A 21335-nucleotide genomic window follows, 5' to 3' on the forward strand; every position below is an offset into this window, starting at 1 on the left:
GCTAAGCGAACAATGCGATTCTGTAAAAAATTAATTGCACAAACAAATATTGGGTAAATGTACATTTTAAGACATAAATATCTATTGAATTATATTAATAGATATTAATCTATTATATCTATACATTCAGTACTGAATGGATATACTGTCACTCTGTCAGTCTGGGTTTTTGTCTGACAGGACCATGACATTATCGTCCCATTTCTGTCTTGTGTTTCGTTGTCTGTCTTGCCGGGAGTACGGTGTTTGGATTCTGACTTCCTGTCTGGTTCAGTTTCTGTCTGTGTCGGGATCCGGACACTCATGCTCCATGTCTGTCATAAGTTGATTTGGGTTCATCGCACTTATGTCATCTTGGCAGCATCAATTCGCATCAATAGTTTGTCTGTCTTTTGCGAACATCGTGTTGTGCGCCCAGTTCGCAAGCTGTCTTCATGTTGTGCTGAGGTTCGGTCACTTTGGTCTAAGGTATCGGGTGTGTGTGGCTGAACTCTTGCACAGGTGTCCCGTCTTGTTTTTGTAGCCTGTTGCATGCATCACATGGCCTCATGATGTATGCTTAGGTTTTGTTTAGTGTGAGAATGCATGGAATCGCTTTGTTTGGTGTTGCTACGCATTCTCTCGTCTTGTTTGTCGGTTGTCATGGGCATATATTGCCTTGGTGATGTGTGTTTTTGATATTTGGGTGCTTTGTTGTCTTGTGAGAGTACATGGCTTTGTTTTGTTTCTGTATTGCCGCATGTCACTCTGTTTTACGTCATACCCCGTCTTGTTTGCCCATTATTAGTTTATTAGTCACACCTTTCCTGTCTTGTTAACCTGTTGATTTCTCTCCCTATTTTAGTCTCAGTATATACAGTATATACACAATGTCTACCTTTAGGAACAACTATTATGTCTGGAGCGTGCCAATGTTGCCTTAAAATTATGCCTACGGAGCTATTTCTCTTAGCTTTGGATCAGTCTCCCACAACTCTTGGCTCGGTTTTGCTCCAGCCAAGTGACGACTCATAACCTGAACATTTTGTTCAAGGTTGAATGTTTATTTATAAGGTCAAGAAGCCATATTGCTTTGGCTCTATATTAGATTTTACTTTTTAATAAATCATTTTTATGTCATTTTTCAAAATTATCTCTCAACACTGGCAGTTAGAGATTACAAGATTATGGAGTCTTGAGAACAAGGCATAGTGAGTAATCCATTAACTAAAGGGTTGGACACACACTGGTATGCCAGAGATGTCAGAAAGCAGAGATGTGTTTACTCTTAAAACAATGTACACCCACTTGTGACAGTTGAGGTCTTGTACTTTCCTTAGTCACTGGCACTTCTGTTTGGTGTGGGTCATGTAGCCACTGTGCCTGAACTTGATAAAGAAATTACTATGATAACACACGTCACAAGTAACTACTGAAGTTCTCCTCACTGAACTTCTGTTCCAATGTAAATCCTACCCAGGCTGCAAAGAGCACATAGTCTCTTTAATAAAAAATAGTTTAAATATTTTATAAAAATACCAAAATATTTTACAGTGTTGTAGTCAGGGCCATATGCACATATACACCATATGCTTACTTTTTTCCCAGGGCTGTTTGCGTATAACAACTTCTAAGGATCAATATTTGATTCTTAGTTTTGTGAAATTGGTGATTCTTTGTTGTAATTGTGTATTATCACTTGAATTCTACCATTCCTCGCCCCTGACAACTGCTGTCACCACTGTCATAGACTGAGGGAAGACATGGCAGTGAGTGGACAGACAGACAGACAAACCCTTTAAGCCCTGCCACTCTCATTAATATGTGATCAAATAAAACAGTTCTACCAAATTGTACCAAGTTAGAAAAACCCCTGTATAATTTACAGTATTAGCTGATAGAGAATGTATTTCATATGTAGGCAAAATGGACATTATAACTTAAATATATCCCAATTAATTGGAATCAAATTAAATGGAATTGACTTCCGGTTTCAGCATGAGCTGGTAGCGTGTGCTTCACGATATACAAAATATTAAGGAGGGAGCCGAATTCGGTTTTGACTCAACTTTTGATGGAGGCATTATCGTTAGAGAAGCTTCCTCTTGTCAATCGCGCACACCGGGTGCTCGTGAATCGTCCGAATTTGTAACCACATCTAGGGAAACAGATTAGTGTTTAAAGGATTATTACACAACACTGTACTCTTCTAATGCTTGCATGAATACACAAGCTATTGATCGGTTCTTAAACAAATGTAACCTTCCCTCTCTCTCCCTAAAGGATTGTGCCTTCTTAAATGAGGACATAACCTTAGAGGAGTTAAAAGGTATGACAAGCTCTATAAAGAATGGTAAAACCCCAGGCCCAGATGGTTTACCATCTGAACTATACAAAAAATTGTGTTGACATTCTAACTCCCTACTTGCTTAAAACATTTCCACAGGCGCTAGAGATCGGACTTCAACCAAGACAATCTGGTAATAATATCTTTTGATATTTTCTGCCATTACTTACATTGCTCTGTACATAATATACAGGTTTTTGTTCTTTATATAACAGATTGTATTAGATTTGCACTACGTGTGTGTATGTGGGAATGTATGAAGTTGAGTGTATGTACGTATATGTATAATTATTTATTTTGTGTTCTTTTTTGTTTTTAATTACCTATGTCTTGCTGCTGTTTTTGGTATTGTTTGTATTGTTGTTGACTGGAAGCTCCTGTCACCTAGACAAATTACTTGTATGTGTAAGCATACTTGGCAATAAAGATTCTGATTTTGATGCTGAAAAGGCATTTGATCGAGTAGAATGGCCCTATTATTTTGCAGTGCTTGAAAAATATAACATGGGTAACAAATTTATAGACTGGATATAACTTTTGTATAAAAATTCTATAGCTCAAGTACTCTCAAGTACTGGAAAAAAATATCCAGTCTCTTTAATCAGACAGGTGAGAGGTTGTCCCCTCTCACCTCTCTTATTCGCACTGGCCATAGAACCCCTTGCAGAGACAATTCCTTCCGATCCAATTATTCCAGGTTTCAAAACACTGAATACAGTTAATAAAATATAATTATATGCGGATTATATTTTGCTTTTTGTCACCAAGGCACATGTGAGCCTGCCTATTATTCTGGTAATAATTAATATATGTGGGATTTTTCTGTATTTAAATTGAACTGGAATAAAAGTGAATTTATGCCTGTTGGATTAAAGGAATTGTCTTTGAACAAGTCCTCCCGGTTTAGAGTTTTACCAGAGAAATTGACGTACCTAGGAATTTAAATTACCAGAAAATATTCTTCTCTATCTAAGGCTAATTATACCCCATTAATGAACAAACTGCAAGCTAATATACAATTCTGGAGATCTCTTCCTTTTTTAGTGATGGGTAGAATTAATGCAATTAAAATGTTATTCCTGCCACAGCTTTTGTATTTATTTCAGATTATTCCAATCTTTCTGCCTAAATCTTTCTTTAAACACCTCGATTCTATTATTCTCCCTTTCTTGTGGGATTACAAAAACCATAGTCAAGAGTCAAGAAGGCACATCTTCCAGATTTTTGCCTCTTTTATTGGGCCTCTAATATGAGAGTTGTTTCAATGTGGCTTGATGACTTTGTCGACCCTCCAGACTGGTTACAGATAGGGCTGGGCGATAAAATTATCTTGATATTTATCATGATAAAATAAAGCCCTGATATTGATGATAAGCTTTTGAGGAATTTTCCCATGTTCTACATCTAGACTTGACGTTCAGTTGCTTGTCACTAAAAATGCAAGCAGTTCGGCTTTCTCAGACTGCATGAAGTTGCTAACATTAGCTGCCTTGCTAATGATTAGACTACACGTGGTTGATTGATTCCATCCAGACTGCAAGACGTCATGATGAAGGTTGTACCCTCTCATCGTCTCTAGTGAGCAGCACGACAAAACAACAGTGCTGTGTACACCAGCTGTGATATTTCTGTGCTGTATTCTTGAATATTTTTCTCTAGCACTATGTGTCCATGTGTTATTTCTTTTCCCTGCATGTGAGTAGACATGAGGCGCCACATAAGTTAACATGGTACCAAATCGCCTTTAGACAATAATGTTTTTTCCTTCAAAGTGTAGCTTTATTAATAAACCTGTTAGGAGCCTTTAATAATAAACAAATAGATTTCCATTTCTAATTTTGTGAAAATGAATCAGATGTCATCATCTCTGGCATGGATGGGAAAGACAAGGAAAGACAATAAAATTACTAGTTGGTAGCCTAGTCTTTCTCACTTTAATGAAAATATAAAAATGGTCAATTCAGACTTTAAACTTTTCGCAGGGGATACCCATGAACCCCCTTACAGTATCATTCCTCCTTCACAAGGGCTTCAATGCCCCCATACTTGGGTATGTAATGAAATATAAAAAAATATATAATTTGAAATGTAAAAATATTCAAACACTGGATTGCAGTCATTATGCTTCAAAATGAACAGATGATCTTTTCACATTCATATCCAACTGCACTAGATTGATAAACTCTATAAAACTGTGTCATATTTCCCTCAGACCACACTGCTTTGGCTTTCTCTGGGCACACAATGCAATTTAGTAGAGACTATTTTGACTGTTTATGATTCAAACATTTTTATTTTCTTCTACCAACTTTGATATTTAAAAAAAATTGCAATATGCAAAAGTGAATGTATATCGTGATAAATATTGATATCAAACGATATGAAAAAGAATATCTTGATAATATTTTTGGCCATATCGCCCAGCGCTAGCTACAGATAAAAAACACGATCAGTGTCATCCCTATGATCCTGGAGCTGTGATTCTGTCTCCGGTCACTCTAGATCAATCTATGTTTAGTGGTAGCATTGTAATAAGGAATACACTTTGTATTTGGAAATAAATTAAGGATAATTTTAAGATTAAGTCCTTGTCATTTTAAACCCCTATTGCTAGGAATCCATCATTTCCACCATCTAGGATGGATGTGGGGTTTTTACAGTGGAAGGAATTGGGTATAGGTTGTCACCAGTGTCAAGTGTCACAAGTGTTGTCACCGTGCATTTTAAGTCTTCAGTGTGATTCATGCCATTAAGAAAACACAGTTTCACAATGAATAAGATACCCTATGCGGGGCATCATACATTATGTCGCAGCTAACTAGTAATACCAGCTGACATTTTAAAAACATTTTAAAAACACAAAAGCCAAAACTTGAAACGACACTTAATGCTCAAGCAAGCCTAATTTTAACTGCAGCATGACTGTGTTGTGAAATGAACATCTCTTGAACAGACATTAAAAAATCATAATTTTTCATATGAATCTACCAGGGAGGTCTATAATACCAGGAAAATCTAAATCTGGCTTGCAATAAATTTTACACGGTTATGCTGCGTTCCATTCAAGTTGGATGTGGAATATTCCTACTTGATATCCCGAACATAAATGCATTCCATTCCCCGATATTCAGAACTGCAATACTCCCATTAGCTTAACAGTTTGAGAAGTCTCCTAGCAACCCAACTGATAAACAATGCTGCAGCGCTAGCATTCGCGCTTCAGGTGCATGATTATAAAAAGAGATTTTAATGTTTTAAACACCTGTTTCTGCAGGTGTTTGTTAAACAAGTTTTAAAATCATGTAATGTGGAAACAAACTCAATTATCAATGTTACTTAATAAAGTGAGTGCCGACATAGTTGTGTGACATCATGCCCGTGCATCTTGGCGAAATCGGGGTTGAGAATTTCTGCATGAGCCTACAAGTTGTAAAAACAACTGAATTCTCAAGCAGCCTAATTTACACTTAGAAAACTCCTAATGTTGCTATAACAATGCAAAAAGCACTTACCAATTTGCTTAAAATGCAAATCGGTCCTCCTTTCCTGTTTATTAAATGAAGCAATCACATGGTAATGCAGAACATCTTGTGTTTGTAAATCCATAAGGATCTCTTTCTCAACGGCAATACCAGCAGTGATGACAGCCAACTCGTCAGCAAGATCTCTTGCTCTTTGCTTTCAAATTACGAAACATCACTTAAAGCGTGATTGCATCACTCAAGGCCAGCTAGAAGCCCTCGAACGGGACATATCCTAAAGACCACACCCACCAAGAACAAATAAATCAATCTGATTGGCTGATGAATCTGACAATCTGACTATAGTTGCTCATTCATTTGCACTTTGAGTGATTCTGAAGAAATTCTGAAGGCCTGAAGGGGTGGAGCTTAAACTCACATGCTATTTTGGGGGAGGCCATTTGTTAAAAAGTTGTCACATTTTGCTTGAAAGCATCAAGGAATAAATTCTGACTGGATAAACTTTTTGTTTTTATTTATTGTCTATATTGTTTGTAGATTAATTAAGAGCGGAAAGTAAAAATACATAAAGGTGTTTGAGAATGAAAGGATGAAATATATTTTATTATTTGGCATGTTAGGCCAGCAGAGAAGGCTTTGCTGGCCCTGAGAAATTGCCAATGGTTGTCACGGTTCCAGCATGTAACTTCTCTCTCTTGTATAGTTGGCGCAAGCTCGAGTATCTTTTGGTTGCCTGTCTATCGAGGTGCGGACCTCGTTGGACAAGCTCGCATTTTGGTTGGCTGCCAGTCGATGGAGTCTGCTTGCATTCACTTGATGCCCAAGACAGTGGAGGAGGATTTCTCAGTTTCTGCCCGCATCTCGGGGAATATGTCTGAGCTTTGTTTGCACCTCACTCTCTTCTACAGACTCTCATCAGAGTGCTCTTGACTTCCATGTGCACACACTCCCCTCAGGAACACACTCTCCTCTAGCCTGGAGCGGCTTTGCATCCCTGCCTTCTTCAGTTGGCGCTGGCGCGCCTAGACTTGATTGCTTGAATTGATTATTAATAAAGTTGAACTCTGTCTCTCTCTGCTTTTGGGTAATTCATCCTCCCCCACTCCCCAACTGTGACAGAATAAACTGGCCAGCATGGACCCAGCGGAGGAGATGGCACTACGCTCCACCCTCTCGCCGCAAGGAGCTTTGCTTGGACGACAATAAGACCAGATAACCGGACTCTAGATGTAATGGCTTCTCAGCTTGTGGATCTGACCACGATGGTTCAGCAGCTCTGATCTCCTTCTGAACTGAGTCCAGGGCAAGACACACACAACGCTCCTCCGGCAGCTTGTGATCGGACGAACACACACGCCCCCTGGTGATCGGACGAACATGCCATTGCTCCACCGCCATTCTCAGGTGAGGGATCTGTCAGAGCTTTCCTCTCACAATGTTCAATGTACTTCTCTTTGCAGCCATCCACGTATCCTTCACACTCATTGAAGATTGCGTTTATCATCCCTCTTCTCTCCGGGAGGGCTGGAGCATGGGGAACAATGATGTGGTATAACTGGTATCTGTGTTGCTCCTCTTATTAAACTTTCTCCTCTGAACTTCACAAAGTGTTTGACCAGGCAATCAAAGTCGTGTGGCAGTGTAGCTTAGAAGATATTCACGAACATTCTATTAATTCTAGACACCGCTTATCCAGTTTAAAGTCATCCACAGACTGCACTATTCTAAAAAGAAATTGCATAGGATTTTTCCAAATATTTCCCCTCTCTGTGACAAATGCAAATCAACTGATGATGATTTGTCTCATAGATGTTTCTGTTCCAAGATACAGAGCTATTGGTACAACATTTTCAATGTGCTTTCAGAAATAATTGGTGTCCAAATTAAACCAAATCCCGCATTCATTTTTCTGGGACTGTCTGAATTTTCGCATACACTGCGTAAATAAAAGAGCACAAGTTTCTTACATACGGTTTAATTACAGGCAAATAGCTGCTACTGCTATTCTGGAAGAAAAACGAGGTTTGCACGGTTAGATTATGGCTAAAAGAATGTACTTCTACTTCGGCTGAACTGATTTGAATTGAGAGTTTGTGAATAGGTATTTAATTGAATAGGGTAATCTGTATCCATATCCTACTATCGCATGACCTCTGATGACTTAGAATATATCACATAAGTTCCCCTTCTGTCATTCACTCGACGTTGTGTCGAATATAGTGACACAAGGGGTCTTGTCTTTCTTTCAGGCCCGCTTCTCTTAATACCCGTTTGTCTGGGGGCGGGACATGCAAATTCTGTCTGCCAATTTCTCATTGGCCTTTTCTCAAGTTCAAAGGTACGGGAGGCTCTCAATAAAGACCCCTTGTGTCACTACATTCGACACAATGTCTCGTTCCCTCACTCAGGGAATGGAGGTTACAACAGTAACCATGACATTACACAGCATATTCTGTGGCGTTAAAATTTCGGTGAAAGCCCCTAAAGAGTTACAGTGTTAAAACCCTAGTGAACTTGTACTTCAATTAAACTCATCTCAGGTTAAATGGCGCCTTCTAGTGGTGTGATTCTTTTAGTGTTGCTCTTTTGAACATCCATTCTGTGTTTATTTTACATACGGGAACTTGAAATAAATTGAGTCAACACAGTCCGCATTTGATTAGCAAGTAAATTATGACACAAAAGGTATGATTTAAATTAGTATTTTGTTTTAAATGGTTATTGAAACTTTATTAAGCCATCCCATTGTTTAAATTCAACTATGAAATCTATGTCTGTGAGCAGATAGTGAAACGATGTGACTATATCATATATAGTAATTTTTTTCACGCTCATACACAAGCTAAAAATGGTTGGTTTTGGTGTAAAATACTTTAAACAAAAACATCTCACCAAAACCCCCAGTTTTTTTTCGTAGTGGAACTGCCTTCCATGTACATACATTACTTTTTCTTTTTTCTTTTTTGATGATGAAAACACACGATGCGGGGTTCAGTACCAGTTCAGTGTTTATTTTATATACAGGAACTTCTATTGAGTCTGCATGCTCTGTGTTTGAATATGAACTTTGTCTGAAAAACTGGCAGGCAGTTTGGTCAGCTTGGCATCCGATGAATGTAAGTGAAATACCAAATACCAATACTTCTTTTGAATAAGGGAATTCAGTCAAATTAAGCACTGAATTAAGAGTTTAATGCACACTTGCACAGAGTAATATACTGTATAATTCACACAAGTATATTTCTACTCTCTTGGTGTAAAATAATTAACACTTTTGCATTGTACATATTCAACACTTTTGAAAGGGTTACTTGAACACCAAGCAAGTGGGACTCATATAGACACCAGAAAAGTGTGAAATTTAACACCTGCGGAGTTAAATGTACACTGGAAAATGTATATGTACTGCTATTATGATTTTCTTTTATCTTTGTTTTTCCTTTTTGTAGTTTGATATCATCTGGTCACTATGAACTGGCATTGTATGACAAGAGCTACAACAAAATTCTTCATACATTTCTACTTTCTTTTGTGTTTCACAGAAAAAGAAACATATAGGTTTGGATCGACGTTAGGGTGAATAAATAATGGCAGAATATTCATTTCTGGGTGAACTATTCCTTTATCCTTTATTAATAGGACAGTAACACATAGCACAATGTACAAAATAGTATTTTCTCTCTGCACTCCATAAATCACTCTGGGTTTCAGATTCAATGATTGGAGTCTATATCAGTCTCAGAAATCTAGGCTGAAACTCTAGGAAATCACGACATGATAGGAAAAACAGAAAAGTTCAAATTCATCTCAGCGCTGAAGTGAATCTAAGAAAGATCAGAATGTGTGAACATGTAAAATGCTTACTGCCAGCATGGGCAGAAGAAAGCAGATATATTAATGTCATTATTCTCCTGACACAATGGTGCAATGTAGATGAAGCTCTGGCTCATGGCCAGCCTCTCCTTTGAAGCATAGCCAGAACTTAGTAATGCAGCCAGCTCTGATTATCAATGAGAGGGGAGCTTCCTGCAGCACCCTGGCCCCAGAACATGGCTGTATGCATTAAAAAGCTATGAGTGACATGAAGCTGTTGAATAGGGGTGGATAACTCCCATTGATTTGTGCATGCAGACCAGTGGCTAAACAGTAACAATTGGCTCTAGACGTGCCAGGGGAACAATGATTGCACAAGATGTAGACCAGTGGCTGAACAGTAACAATTGGCTCTAGATGTGCCATGGGAACGCAGGTTGCACAAGAACTGAAGCACAATATGCTGACATGTACAGTAAAAAAAGAAAACATTGCATTAATTTATTTTTAGCTCTAAATATTTTAGCCCTATATTACATTATAATGACTTAAAGGGGTCATGTCATTGTTTTTGTTTTTTCTTCCTTGAGGTTCACTTATAATGTTAGTAAAGTTATTTTGCACAAAAAACAGTCATGATGTATAAATGACCTCTGTTTGAAATGCTCTTTGTCTGTGTGCTATTGCTTTAAGACACCCCAACTATCATGCATAATTTCAGCGCAAACACTTTTTGCCATTACAAGTGTGGAACTGTATTTTCCAAGACTGACAACTTGCAAGCGATTTACAAAATGAGCTCAAAGCACTCAGTCCAGGCAATCATTGATTGCTACAGTATACTGTATGTCCAGATTTATGTGAAGTGCACAATCAAACTTCAACAGTTGTTTGACTGAAATAACAACTGAAAACTGAACAAAATTTTCACACACTGTTTCTCTCCAATTCTTAAGAATATCCTGTTTAATTAGGGAGGTTCTGGCTTTACCTGACTACTGATGGGTTTGTTAGGGGGTTTAAATGAGACATGTGTTGTTGTGTTTAAATTTAGTTAGATTGATCATAAAAATAAAAAAAAATACATTACATACAAAACACATTTTTAAAAATTTGAAATGTTTTTTCTTGACACAGTATTTAAAAAAACATTAAAACATTTGTGGGCAGGGTTGGGCTGGGACTAAAAAGTGGCCCTGGACATTCTGGCCCAGAGCGGCCCACCAAACCCGACCGACAACACACCATACCATAACACACCGGCTCATTGATTTCATTTTATGGCTCAATTTCAAAGTTTTGTGTTGAAAAAAAAAATATATATATTTCTATTGACTGCTAGTCATGACAACGGCCGCGCAGTGCAAAAACTGTCATAATTTTAAAACATATAAAACCACTGTAAATGTGATGAGTCGATTTTTTTAGAGATAGCATTCAAATAAGCACTTTATAGCTCAGACAAATAACATGTCCGAAAACTTTTTTCTGAACATACAGATGTTAGGTTAAAATGTACATGAAAGTACAGTACAAGGGAAAGTGTGTATTTTAGGTGCTGTGGCAAGTCAGCATTTTTTAAATTTTTTAAATATCTTAATCACCTTTTTTTTTAGAAGTGTAAATAAACTATTGTCTTAGTTAATATGATGTTGTGGAAATAAGAAGTATAATAATAATTTATTACATGTGTATATATATGGCTATACAGTATCATAAAATGTTGTTTAAAATGGTTAGATGAAGAAAGTGTCACACAGCAGGACACTGATGACAATACTTACAATTTCATGTACATATGTACATATATAAATATAAACAAATTTAAATAAACTCAGCAAATAAAGTCCCTTTTTCCCTTTTTCATGAAACTATTTTAAATATAATTTTGTAAAAATCCAAATAACTTTACAGATCTTTAATGTAAAATTTTTAAACAATGTTGTCGCAGGGGCGGAGGGCGGGGCGGGTCGTGATTCTACACGCCCGTTCCCTTATCAGGCTAATCAAGCCCCTGAGAGGGACCGGGTGTGTAGAATCATGACCCAGCCCCGCCCTCTGCCCTCCGCCCTGCCACAAATGTTTTCAATGCTTGTTCAATGAACCATAAACAATTAATTAACATGCAATTGTGGAACGGTCATTAAGACACGAACAGTTTACAGACGGTAGGCAATTAAGGTCACAGTTATAAAAAATTAGGACACTAAAGAGACCTTTCTACTAACTCTGAAAAATACCAAAGAAAGATGCCCAGGGTCCCTGCTCATCTGCGTGAGCGTGCCATAGGCATGCTGCATGGAGGCATGAGGACTGCAGATGTGGCCAGGGCAATAAATTGCAATGTCCGTACTGTGGGAAGCCTAAGACAGTGCTACAGAGAGGAAGGACAGCTGATCGTCCTCGCGGTGGCAGACCAAGTGTAACAACACCTGCACAGGATCGGTACATCCACATATCACACCTGCGGGACAGGTACAGGATGGCAACAACAAATGCTCGAGTTACACCAGGAATGCACAGAGGCTGGACTGAGGGCTTGTAGGCCTGTTGTAATGCAAGTCCTTACCAGACATCACCGGCAACAACGTCGCCTATGAGGAGATGCACTGCTGTACTTTTGATTTTGTTCAGGGACACATTATTCCATTTCTGTTAGTCACATGTCTGTGAAACTTGTTCAGTTTATGTCTTAGCTGTTGAATCTTTTTATGTTCATACAAATATTTACACATGTTAAGTTAGCTGAAAATAAAAGCAGTTGAAAGTGAGAGGATTATTTTTTGCTAAGTTTATATGTACAACAACATAAACATACCTCTTAAAGTGTAGAACATTGCAGATATTTTGCAGATTAATTGCTCATATTTTCATTCTATGTGAGTTTGTTGCATCTTTATATCTGCAGTGTTTTAATTCCTTCCTCAGATTGTTCTTGAAAAAAGTGAAAAGCCCAATGCTTTGAGAAGTGCTGTCTCTGCTTTCCTTTAAACAAAGTAAGCCTCAAAGACTCAAATAGCCAGAAATATTTTTCAAGACTTATTTTCTGCATATCAGGCATGAGCATTATTCAGCAAGTCACACTTCAGTTCTCTGCAGAATGAATACATTTAGCAAATGACTATGTACTGCTCATAGCTTTACTGTTTGCAGATTTTATATATGCTGCTGTTATTGTATTTGTTGTAACTTGCAGTTATTTGTCATTTTCTAATTCAGAGCTCATCTTATACTTAATATGTTGTCTTTAGTTGTCAACATTATTGTGGTTTGTATGTCAAATAATAAGGATATGCACTACGATGTGCAAGTAATTTCAAAATGAAAGTAATTTAAGTTTTTCAAAATATAAGCCATTGTATTGATTTGACCTTATAGAGTTTTTTTTTAGAAACTTTTCCCTCTTTAATGGGGTCTGTGCTTGCATGTTGGAGCCTATATCACCTATAGGACAGGCCGGTACTTGCGGAGCAACAGGCTGGCCCAAATTACCCAGCGGCTCACCGGGAAAACACCAGGTGCTTCCGGCGGCCAGTCCGCCCCTGCATGTGGTGGCAGGATACTCAAAAAACAGTAAAAAATGGCCAAAAACATTCCTTTGAATGTGTATGGCTGTAGTGTCTGCACTTTAATAGAGAAATATTCCTAGAGGTTTTTACAGCACACGCTGTCTAACAACTACAGCAAATTATTTAGTAAGTACGCAAATTAAAACACACCAGAAAAATATCCTCAATTTTAAAAATATATATTTTAGGGCTCTCAATTTAACATTTGAATTTTGTGTGGTTAATTAAATGAAAAATAACGTGTTAAAAACAAATAATGCCCCTGAACTGTATGTAAATTCTGTAATAAGAAATGTTCCTAACATCGGAGCAATTCAAGCTTGACATAACACCTTGATGCAGTAGAGGGCAGTCAGCACTGCAGCTTTCCAGCTGTGCAAAACGCTTTGTCAAAACAACACACTCTTGCACACAATGACAGTTCAACCAAGCACAACAGAATGCAACATTTAACTTGACACAGCTTCTTAAAAACACAGCGCTTATTATTAGAAGCGCTGAAAACAAGTTAAATGCTTTAAAAGCATCTGTCTAATGCACGAGTACATAGACAAACAATTAATAAAAGAGCAAAGTAGGCCATTAATAGGGTTATATGAACAAATTTCAAATTTTATATTCCTTTTTAAATCCACCATTTGTATTATCTAAATGCTTTTGTCTGTTGCAAAAAACTTATGGTATGTATTTGAATTATCTGAATTATATTTATTAGGCCTATATTTTATATTCATAACCAATCTTAATTACCTTTATTTGGGGCCTCTCTCAGTAAATACTGTTAAGCAATTAATTGCTATTCATTCAATTAATTAATAGACACATCATGTAATACAATCTATGAAAAATGTTAATCGATTAGCAGCCCTAATGATAAGACAAAAATCTAGATAAACTACTCAACCTTACTAATGGACTAGTCTGTTGATGGATGAAAAGTCAACATAATGACCATCGTGAACCATCATTGGTCCCTACTGGGAAGGGAGAGGAGAAATTTGGCTGTTCAATATTTCTTTAAAAGCATTTCTGCTGACAGTCCATGGCGTCGTTGATTTGCTAAGCAGAAGCAGAAGTGTTCTTTTTTCTCCACGTTTAGAGGAATGTTCACAGGCCTGAAACATCCATGTGTCATGTAAGTGAGCCTCCCACTCCTCCTCCTTCTCCTCCTCCCCCAGCTAAAATCATCCCTCCATCCCCCACAAGCTTTCAGCTTAGAGAGGAAATATCTGCTACAATGGCCTGGGCACTGGGGCTACATGTGAAGACTTCAAGATACAAAGTGGCTGTATTTAAGACAAGTGAAACGTGACTTGGTGTCGACAAAGAGTGGTACTTTAGATCAAAGACGGTCCACATATACTTAGAATTTGATCCATTACACATAGCAGTGGTAGAGTTAAGGTGGAAAATGTAAAGCTACATAATCCTCAGTGGGTCTTGAAGAAATATACAGCAATTTGGTTTGGCTTTAAAGGTCACACATTATCATTCTAAGAATATATAAACATCTAGGGCTGAAGGAAAATGTCTATATAAGTACCTGTAAGAAAGAGCTCAGCATGTGTCCTGACACGTACAATCAAGAAGACATTTTAGACACCTGCTGTCCACCAATGGCAAAGACTTGAGATGCTATGCCCCTTTAAATTGTTTTGCTGAGTAGACTTTTTCAAGGTAAAAAGACCTGGCAATATCAGTTTATGCTTCTTTTATAAAATTCCTGCTTTCATGTAATATTCAGTCAAATATTGCATCAATCAGTTAGTCATTTTTGCTCTGGCCTATTAAGAAATAATTGCCATGATTTAAATTGCAAGTAACACACTTATATACATTTACATTTGGCAGACACTTTTATCCAAAGCGACTTACAGTGCATTTAAAATATGCCTTTGCAAGATTTCCTTGCTTCCTGACTGAGTACCAAAGTGGATTGTTTTATTTTGATGTGTTGTTTTGGTTGATTTCTATGTAGGTCATTGGTCCTTATAAAAAAATTATTCTTAGAAAAGCTGACACTTTCCACTTGATTCCAAAGAGAGAGAGAGAGAGAGAGAGAGAGAGAGAGAGAGAGAATATAAAATAAATAAAATATTTGATAAAAAATCATTGATTCCAAAGAATCATCAATTCCCACTGAGACCAATATAGGAGTGGTGGTGGCGTAGTGGGCTAAATTACATAACTGTTAATCAGAAGGTCACTGGTTCGATCCCCACGGTCACCACCATTGTGTCCTTGAGCAAGGCACTTAACTCCAGGTTGCTCCGGGGGAATTGTCCCTGTAATAAATGCACTGTAAGTCGCTTTGGAAAAAAGCGTCTGCCAAATGCACAAATGTAAATGTAAATATCAACTAGGGATGGGCATTTTTCAGTAATTTTGTAATCGAATATTTGAGCTCATAAAAAACAAATTCTTGATTATTAGTTTCTTTACATTAAGTTAGTTAATGAGAAAGAGAATATTTTTTTAATGATTAAGGTTGCATCACCATTTTTGGTTGAAAACATTGAAATAAGCAATGTGTGTAAAAAAATAAAAAAAATAAATAAAAAAAGCTCACCCAAAGCGCAAAAAAGGAACCGCTAAAAAAGTAAACTGCTGCAATTAATGTACAACATGTATATAAACAATCGGCATATAATGCTATCATGTTAATATTGTCTCAAATGTCATGTTCTTATTGGGAAAACCAAGCATATCTACATGCTCGGGTGAAAGTCGGCTCATTAGTCTGTTAACAATAAGGCCGGATGCAGAGAAAATGCGCTCTGCCTGTATAGAAGTTGCAGGGACACACATAACGGTTTGCTAAGCAACCAAGTTTGCTTTGTATTTTATGTCCACCATTTAAATGGATCCTTATCTGGTGGAATGAATGGCTCCTGTAAGAAATGTTCCCACTCATCTCTGCTTTTGTTATCAGGTGTAGTGTTGTCACGATACTAGAATTTCTAACTTCAATACGATACCTTGAAAAATATCGATATTCGATACCATTTTCGATACCACAGAGAAAAAAACTGCCACAATATTAAGAGGGTAGAACTGTCTAGAACATGACAATGAGGTATATTTTACATGAACAAAATGTCCTGAGGTATTGCACTTGTTCAAAAGCCTCACAGATTGCCATACATTCAAAAACCAATAAAGTGCAAGTAAATAAAAAGTGCAATCTTTTGTATTTCCAAGTGAAATCAAATCCAATCTCAATGTCAACAAAAGATACTTAAACGTCAAGGGGGTTGGGGTTGACTAGCTTTCATAAGGTCTCTCGCTCTCTCCCTCTCTGCGTGCACGCTTATGTATGTTGTGTGGCGCTATCTATGTTATGCGTGCAGTATGTTCTGTCTCGCATGTGCGCTATAGATTCCGGAGATTTGAACTAAATTGCGGGCATCAGGGAGAAGCTATCAATATACGGGAGACTCCGGAACTTCCGGGAGACTTGGGATATCTGGCTTCATATCAAAAATATTTCCAGATAGCACTCCTGCTGTGTTCTTTATCAAACAAAACTGGTCGTGGAGCCTACATGCACTCGCCATCTTTACATTCACTTCACTTTTGCTATTTAACCAGAGCTGAATGAGAGGAGTGCGAGTGTGTGTGGTGTTTGTCAACGCCTTTGGAGAGAAGTGAAAGTGACAGCTCGGCTAGTATCGATACTTAGGGAAATTAGTATTGGTACCGTTCAGATATTTCAGTATCGATATTTATCGAAATATCGATATTTTTGACAACACTAATCAGGTGAATGGTCTTCTCGGCTCACTCGGGGGTAAATTTGTGCCTAACTGCAGTCTTTCCTCATTCGATTGGTAAATACTGAGAGTTCGGTGTTTGAACTTGAAATGATTTCTCATTGTGGTGGTGCTATTATGATAGCTCAGTTTCATCTGACAAAGCTTGCACATGACATGTTGATCATTTTGATCAAAGTCATTCCAAACTTTGCTGCGCCTGGAAGCAGATGACACCATGCTTCTGCTATTCTCATCAACTTCTGTCCACAGCGCCACCCAATGCAATCAGTTATAACTGCGAGTTTTATTTTGGCTGATCAGGATTTAACATACATTTCACTGTTTTTATGGCCAGCAAAGCAACCCTGTGAAATTTGAGTAGTATTTTTACTTTTCGAATAATGATTTCAGAACGAATTCTCGAGTATTCGACAACTTATGCACATCCCTAATATCAACACGGCCATCACTCAACTATACACAACACTTTGCCCATGCTTGTCAACTTACGCTTTTTTGAATTCTATGTAAAATCCATTTCCCAATTTAGCCTCTGTATTTCTTGTTCAAGAGTGAAGCTCTCACACCAGTGTTGGAAATGCCCTTGGGAGAAAAACATTATCCTATTTGTCAGCTTCTAGCGTGACCCGAAGTTCACTCAACTCCACTATCACTCTGGACACTCGCCTCAAGCTTGCATAGTCTTTTGTGAGTGAGTTAAAAGGCTGAAAGAGACAGAGAACAATGCATAATTTCCCTCTCTCTGAATGATCTGATTTGAAGACTGGCAGGTGAGGGGATTAGTACCACCCTGACTGAAGCAGCATGAGAGGTTGAATGAAAGTTCAACTTTTTCAATTCGATATAGGCAAGATTTGCTGTGAAATAAGATTCTGGCCCGTTGCTCACAAAACACAAATGTACGGCTTTAAAGGTTTTAGAAGACTTGTAGTTTAAAACATATGACTCATATTTCCTACTTTTATAGTCCTTAAAAAAACTTTTTGGAGCTTGACAGTCACTGGTCAGTCTACTTTGGTTGAAGGTGGGGTGGGGGGTTAAGAAGGGGGTGAATTTCCCTTGAAATTAAGAAAATGTCTAAAGTCTAAAGCAGACTGCAGATTTTATGTGGAAAGATTTAGTGGTCACAGTAGTAGGTTCCTTGTTGGTTTGGAAAAGTCTGGGAATTACTATTTCCACTCAATTTACCACTCAACGTCAGCGAGGACTTGCACAGAGACTTAGAAAACCAAATGCTTTGTCATAAATTAGTTTCTGTACGAAAAAAGGCCAAAATATCTTGTAATACCATTTGTCCGTTTTATTACCTACACAGACCTACCACTTTGCAACATCTTGTTTCTGTATATTTTTGTAATTTGTGACAGACCCTCATTTTTAAAAGGAAATGAACGGAAACAACACTCACCAGTCCATCACAGTTGTTAATGGCGATAGAGGCTCCAGGCACATCCGTGATGTCCCCAATAAATGTGCAGTCTGTTTTCAGCAACTCCCTTCTAAGTATTCTCTCTGAGTTGGTTCCGTTCTGAGTCACGTTTCCAGGTTTGATCTCATCGTGCCATTCCACCATGGCTCCTGGAGCCACTAGTCGGTGATTGGGATGTAGTCTGAGGTGGAATTCCTGGCCAAATACAGTGATGTTAAAGAACAGCTTCTCTAAATCTTGAGCTGACTCTTCCAAAACCTCCCGCTTCACACGCTGCTTGTGATTGGCTGAAAGGAGATGCGAGAGGAAGTGTCCCTCTGCGTCGGTGCTGATGGGGGTAATCAGGCCATACTCTTTCAAACGACTTTTCAATAAGTCTGATAAGACAGAAGAGAAGGTGAATTAATATTTGCCTTTAATATTTTAAAAAAATGTAATCATGAAAAAATGTATCATGTTTAATGCACTCTATTTTAACCCTGCAAACAACAGCTCATGCTGGTCATAAGATAATTTGACCACTTCTACTTGGTTACAAAAGGTCCAGTGGGAGAAAGATTGGCTCTAATGGGTCCATTTAGTGTTTCAAAAAAAGGCTAAACAAATGTAGCAATACAAAAATGTGGCATTTGTGGTCAACCTAACAGCCTACTTTATAGGCATTAAACAGTCTCTTATATTTCAAAGTAATTGTATTTGCTTGCGTGGCCTGCCTGTTGAAATATGAATGATGGTTTGCATACAGGTTAACATTTCAAATAGAAAAATGTACAGGATCCAAAGACTCTTAGCCTTGCCATTTGCAACGTTAGTTTGGACTAAGTAAGAAATAAAATCAAATGTGATTGTTTGATCATTTTAGGTAAACCTTTGCCTCCAAATACTGCCTGTTTTAAGGTATTGACAATTAATTAAATCCCTTTAAACACCAAATTATGAGGGCATCCATCTACTTTTCAGACAAGCCAATTTATCACTTACAAAGAGACACATTTCTATCCAACTCTTATTGTCAATGCTTAAACAGGACCATTCACCAGAGTTGGAATATCTTGTGGTTGAATAGAATACACATCCACTTACTGGCTAGGCAAACTAGGCCATTAAAAAAAAGTCTTAGGATTCTGTTCTTTCACAACATGAAAAATGACTTCTTGAAGTTCTCCCACTGTTCTCCCACCAAAAACAAAAACAAAAAGGTGGGTCCAACTACAGCAAACATGTGAGGCCATTAAGTACAAAAGGGTACACTGACTTTTTGAAAAAGACACAAGTTCCTTTTGCTGTATCACTCATCCTGACAAGATTTACAGGCAAACCATTCACTGATTATAAGAATTTTTTCTCAAGCTAATTAATCAGCTAGTATCATTTGTCTGCCATTTCCAACTTTAATTAACACATTATTAAAGGCTGAAAAAGTTAATCAGTTACATATTCTTTAGAGATTTACTTGCATCATCTCTTATGGCAACCTTGGGGCTTATCCTGTACTGACTGTTAAACAATTCTGATTAAAATATTTGTCCTAAAACAATGAGAGATTTAAGTGATAATGTAAACGGGCCATCTTTTACTAACAAACCCCAAGTCTTACATTTGCCTTTTTTGTAACTGTCCACATAAATTATAAATGGACCATCAAAATGACAGTATAAAGTGACTTTAACCATTAAGAAAAAGGTTGAGAAAAGTACAACCACTAGCAGAGCACAGAAATGATGAACTGTATACTGTATACTTTACCTTTTGTATCAATAATTTCACCAGCCTGCAAGCAAAAGAGAGCAAAACGTCAAAACACAGGAGATATGCAGCTAGCTCTATATTTACAGAACAGCTGAGAAAGTTTAGTTGGTCAAATAAATCTGACAGTCGCTAAACATTGGATTTCTCGTGTTTTCTGTCAAGCCGACTTTTTGAACAGTATGGCGATTGGTTTGACAGCTGGGAACACAATTTGAAAACTGCATAACGTTCTCTTGTAGGTATTTTGTTAATATTTTCACCACCAGACCATCGAGTTTGCTGTAAAGTACACTGAATAATACAAAATTAACGAATAAACTAAAAATAATGCGACGATTATTCTAACCCTCTTGAATTCAGTTGTATTTCAAGCGCGAGGGCAACTGTCACAGCTCAAACACGCAGTTCTCCCGCGAACTTTCATTCACTGGTCACTTTCATACGACTTCACGAGCACAAACAGCAAATCATTAACACTTACCAAATCGGCTGAAGTCAAACTTACTACAACTCCTACAATTAGTAACTTAAGTGACAGGACAACCATCACGAGTCGGGTTTTCTCAACTGAAAGACGAGAAACAGAAACCATAATCCAATTTGGGATGTTTCAATACGCGCTTCTCTCCTCTAAAAAGTATCGAGCACCACTTATCCTCAAGATATCTTTAAAGACTTTAAATCAACTTAAAAGTAAGCAAAGAGTTATTAAGTGAGTTGAAAGTTGTAGAACTTGGGTAAATGCCTCAGCTTTGTAAACTTATTTGAAAGGCATCCCCCTTGACGAGTTGTGGTGGTTACGTTGAGCTGGCTGGACAGCGCCTTGTCTGAGCTCTAACCTGGCACTTTGCGCTGACTAATAAACTATAGACCAGCCCTGCAGTGACGTAACGTTCTACCCTTTCCCAGGAAAGCACATGGTGTAAAAAAAAAAAAAAAGAAGAAGAAAAGGGAACATGCAAAGAAAACACATGGTAGTACTTTTCTTAACTCAAACTGGTGTGAAGATCTACTGCATTCTAAAGATCAGCCACTGTCTGAAGTTCTTTGAAGGTCTTCAGGTTTAGGATATAACTCATACAGATGTAAAATGAGGCTGATCATACAAGCAGGCTATTACATTGTTACACTACAGCTATTGTACAATAAGCAGGTGATGGTATATATACATTTGTATAGCATATCACCAGT

The 21335-nt window shown here is 37.7% G+C and overlaps 1 protein-coding gene across 2 annotated transcripts in view; it reads right to left on the reverse strand.

Moving 5' to 3' along the window:
• adamts3 (ADAM metallopeptidase with thrombospondin type 1 motif, 3) overlaps nt 1–20950 on the reverse strand; it is a 198019-nt gene extending 177069 nt beyond the window's left edge. For both annotated transcript variants that reach the window (XM_052093365.1, XM_052093359.1), the window contains exons 1-3: nt 20626–20950; nt 20142–20166; nt 18375–18772 (exon numbers count right to left, since the gene is read on the reverse strand). In XM_052093365.1, the coding sequence (XP_051949325.1) occupies nt 18375–18772; nt 20142–20166; nt 20626–20736 (534 nt within the window). In that variant the 5' untranslated portion in view covers nt 20737–20950. The remainder of the gene's footprint in view (nt 1–18374; nt 18773–20141; nt 20167–20625) is intronic.
• Nucleotides 20951–21335: the final 385 nt, after the last annotated feature.

Source organism: Xyrauchen texanus, chromosome 3, assembly GCF_025860055.1.
Source record: "Xyrauchen texanus isolate HMW12.3.18 chromosome 3, RBS_HiC_50CHRs, whole genome shotgun sequence".
NCBI lineage: Eukaryota > Metazoa > Chordata > Actinopteri > Cypriniformes > Catostomidae > Xyrauchen > Xyrauchen texanus.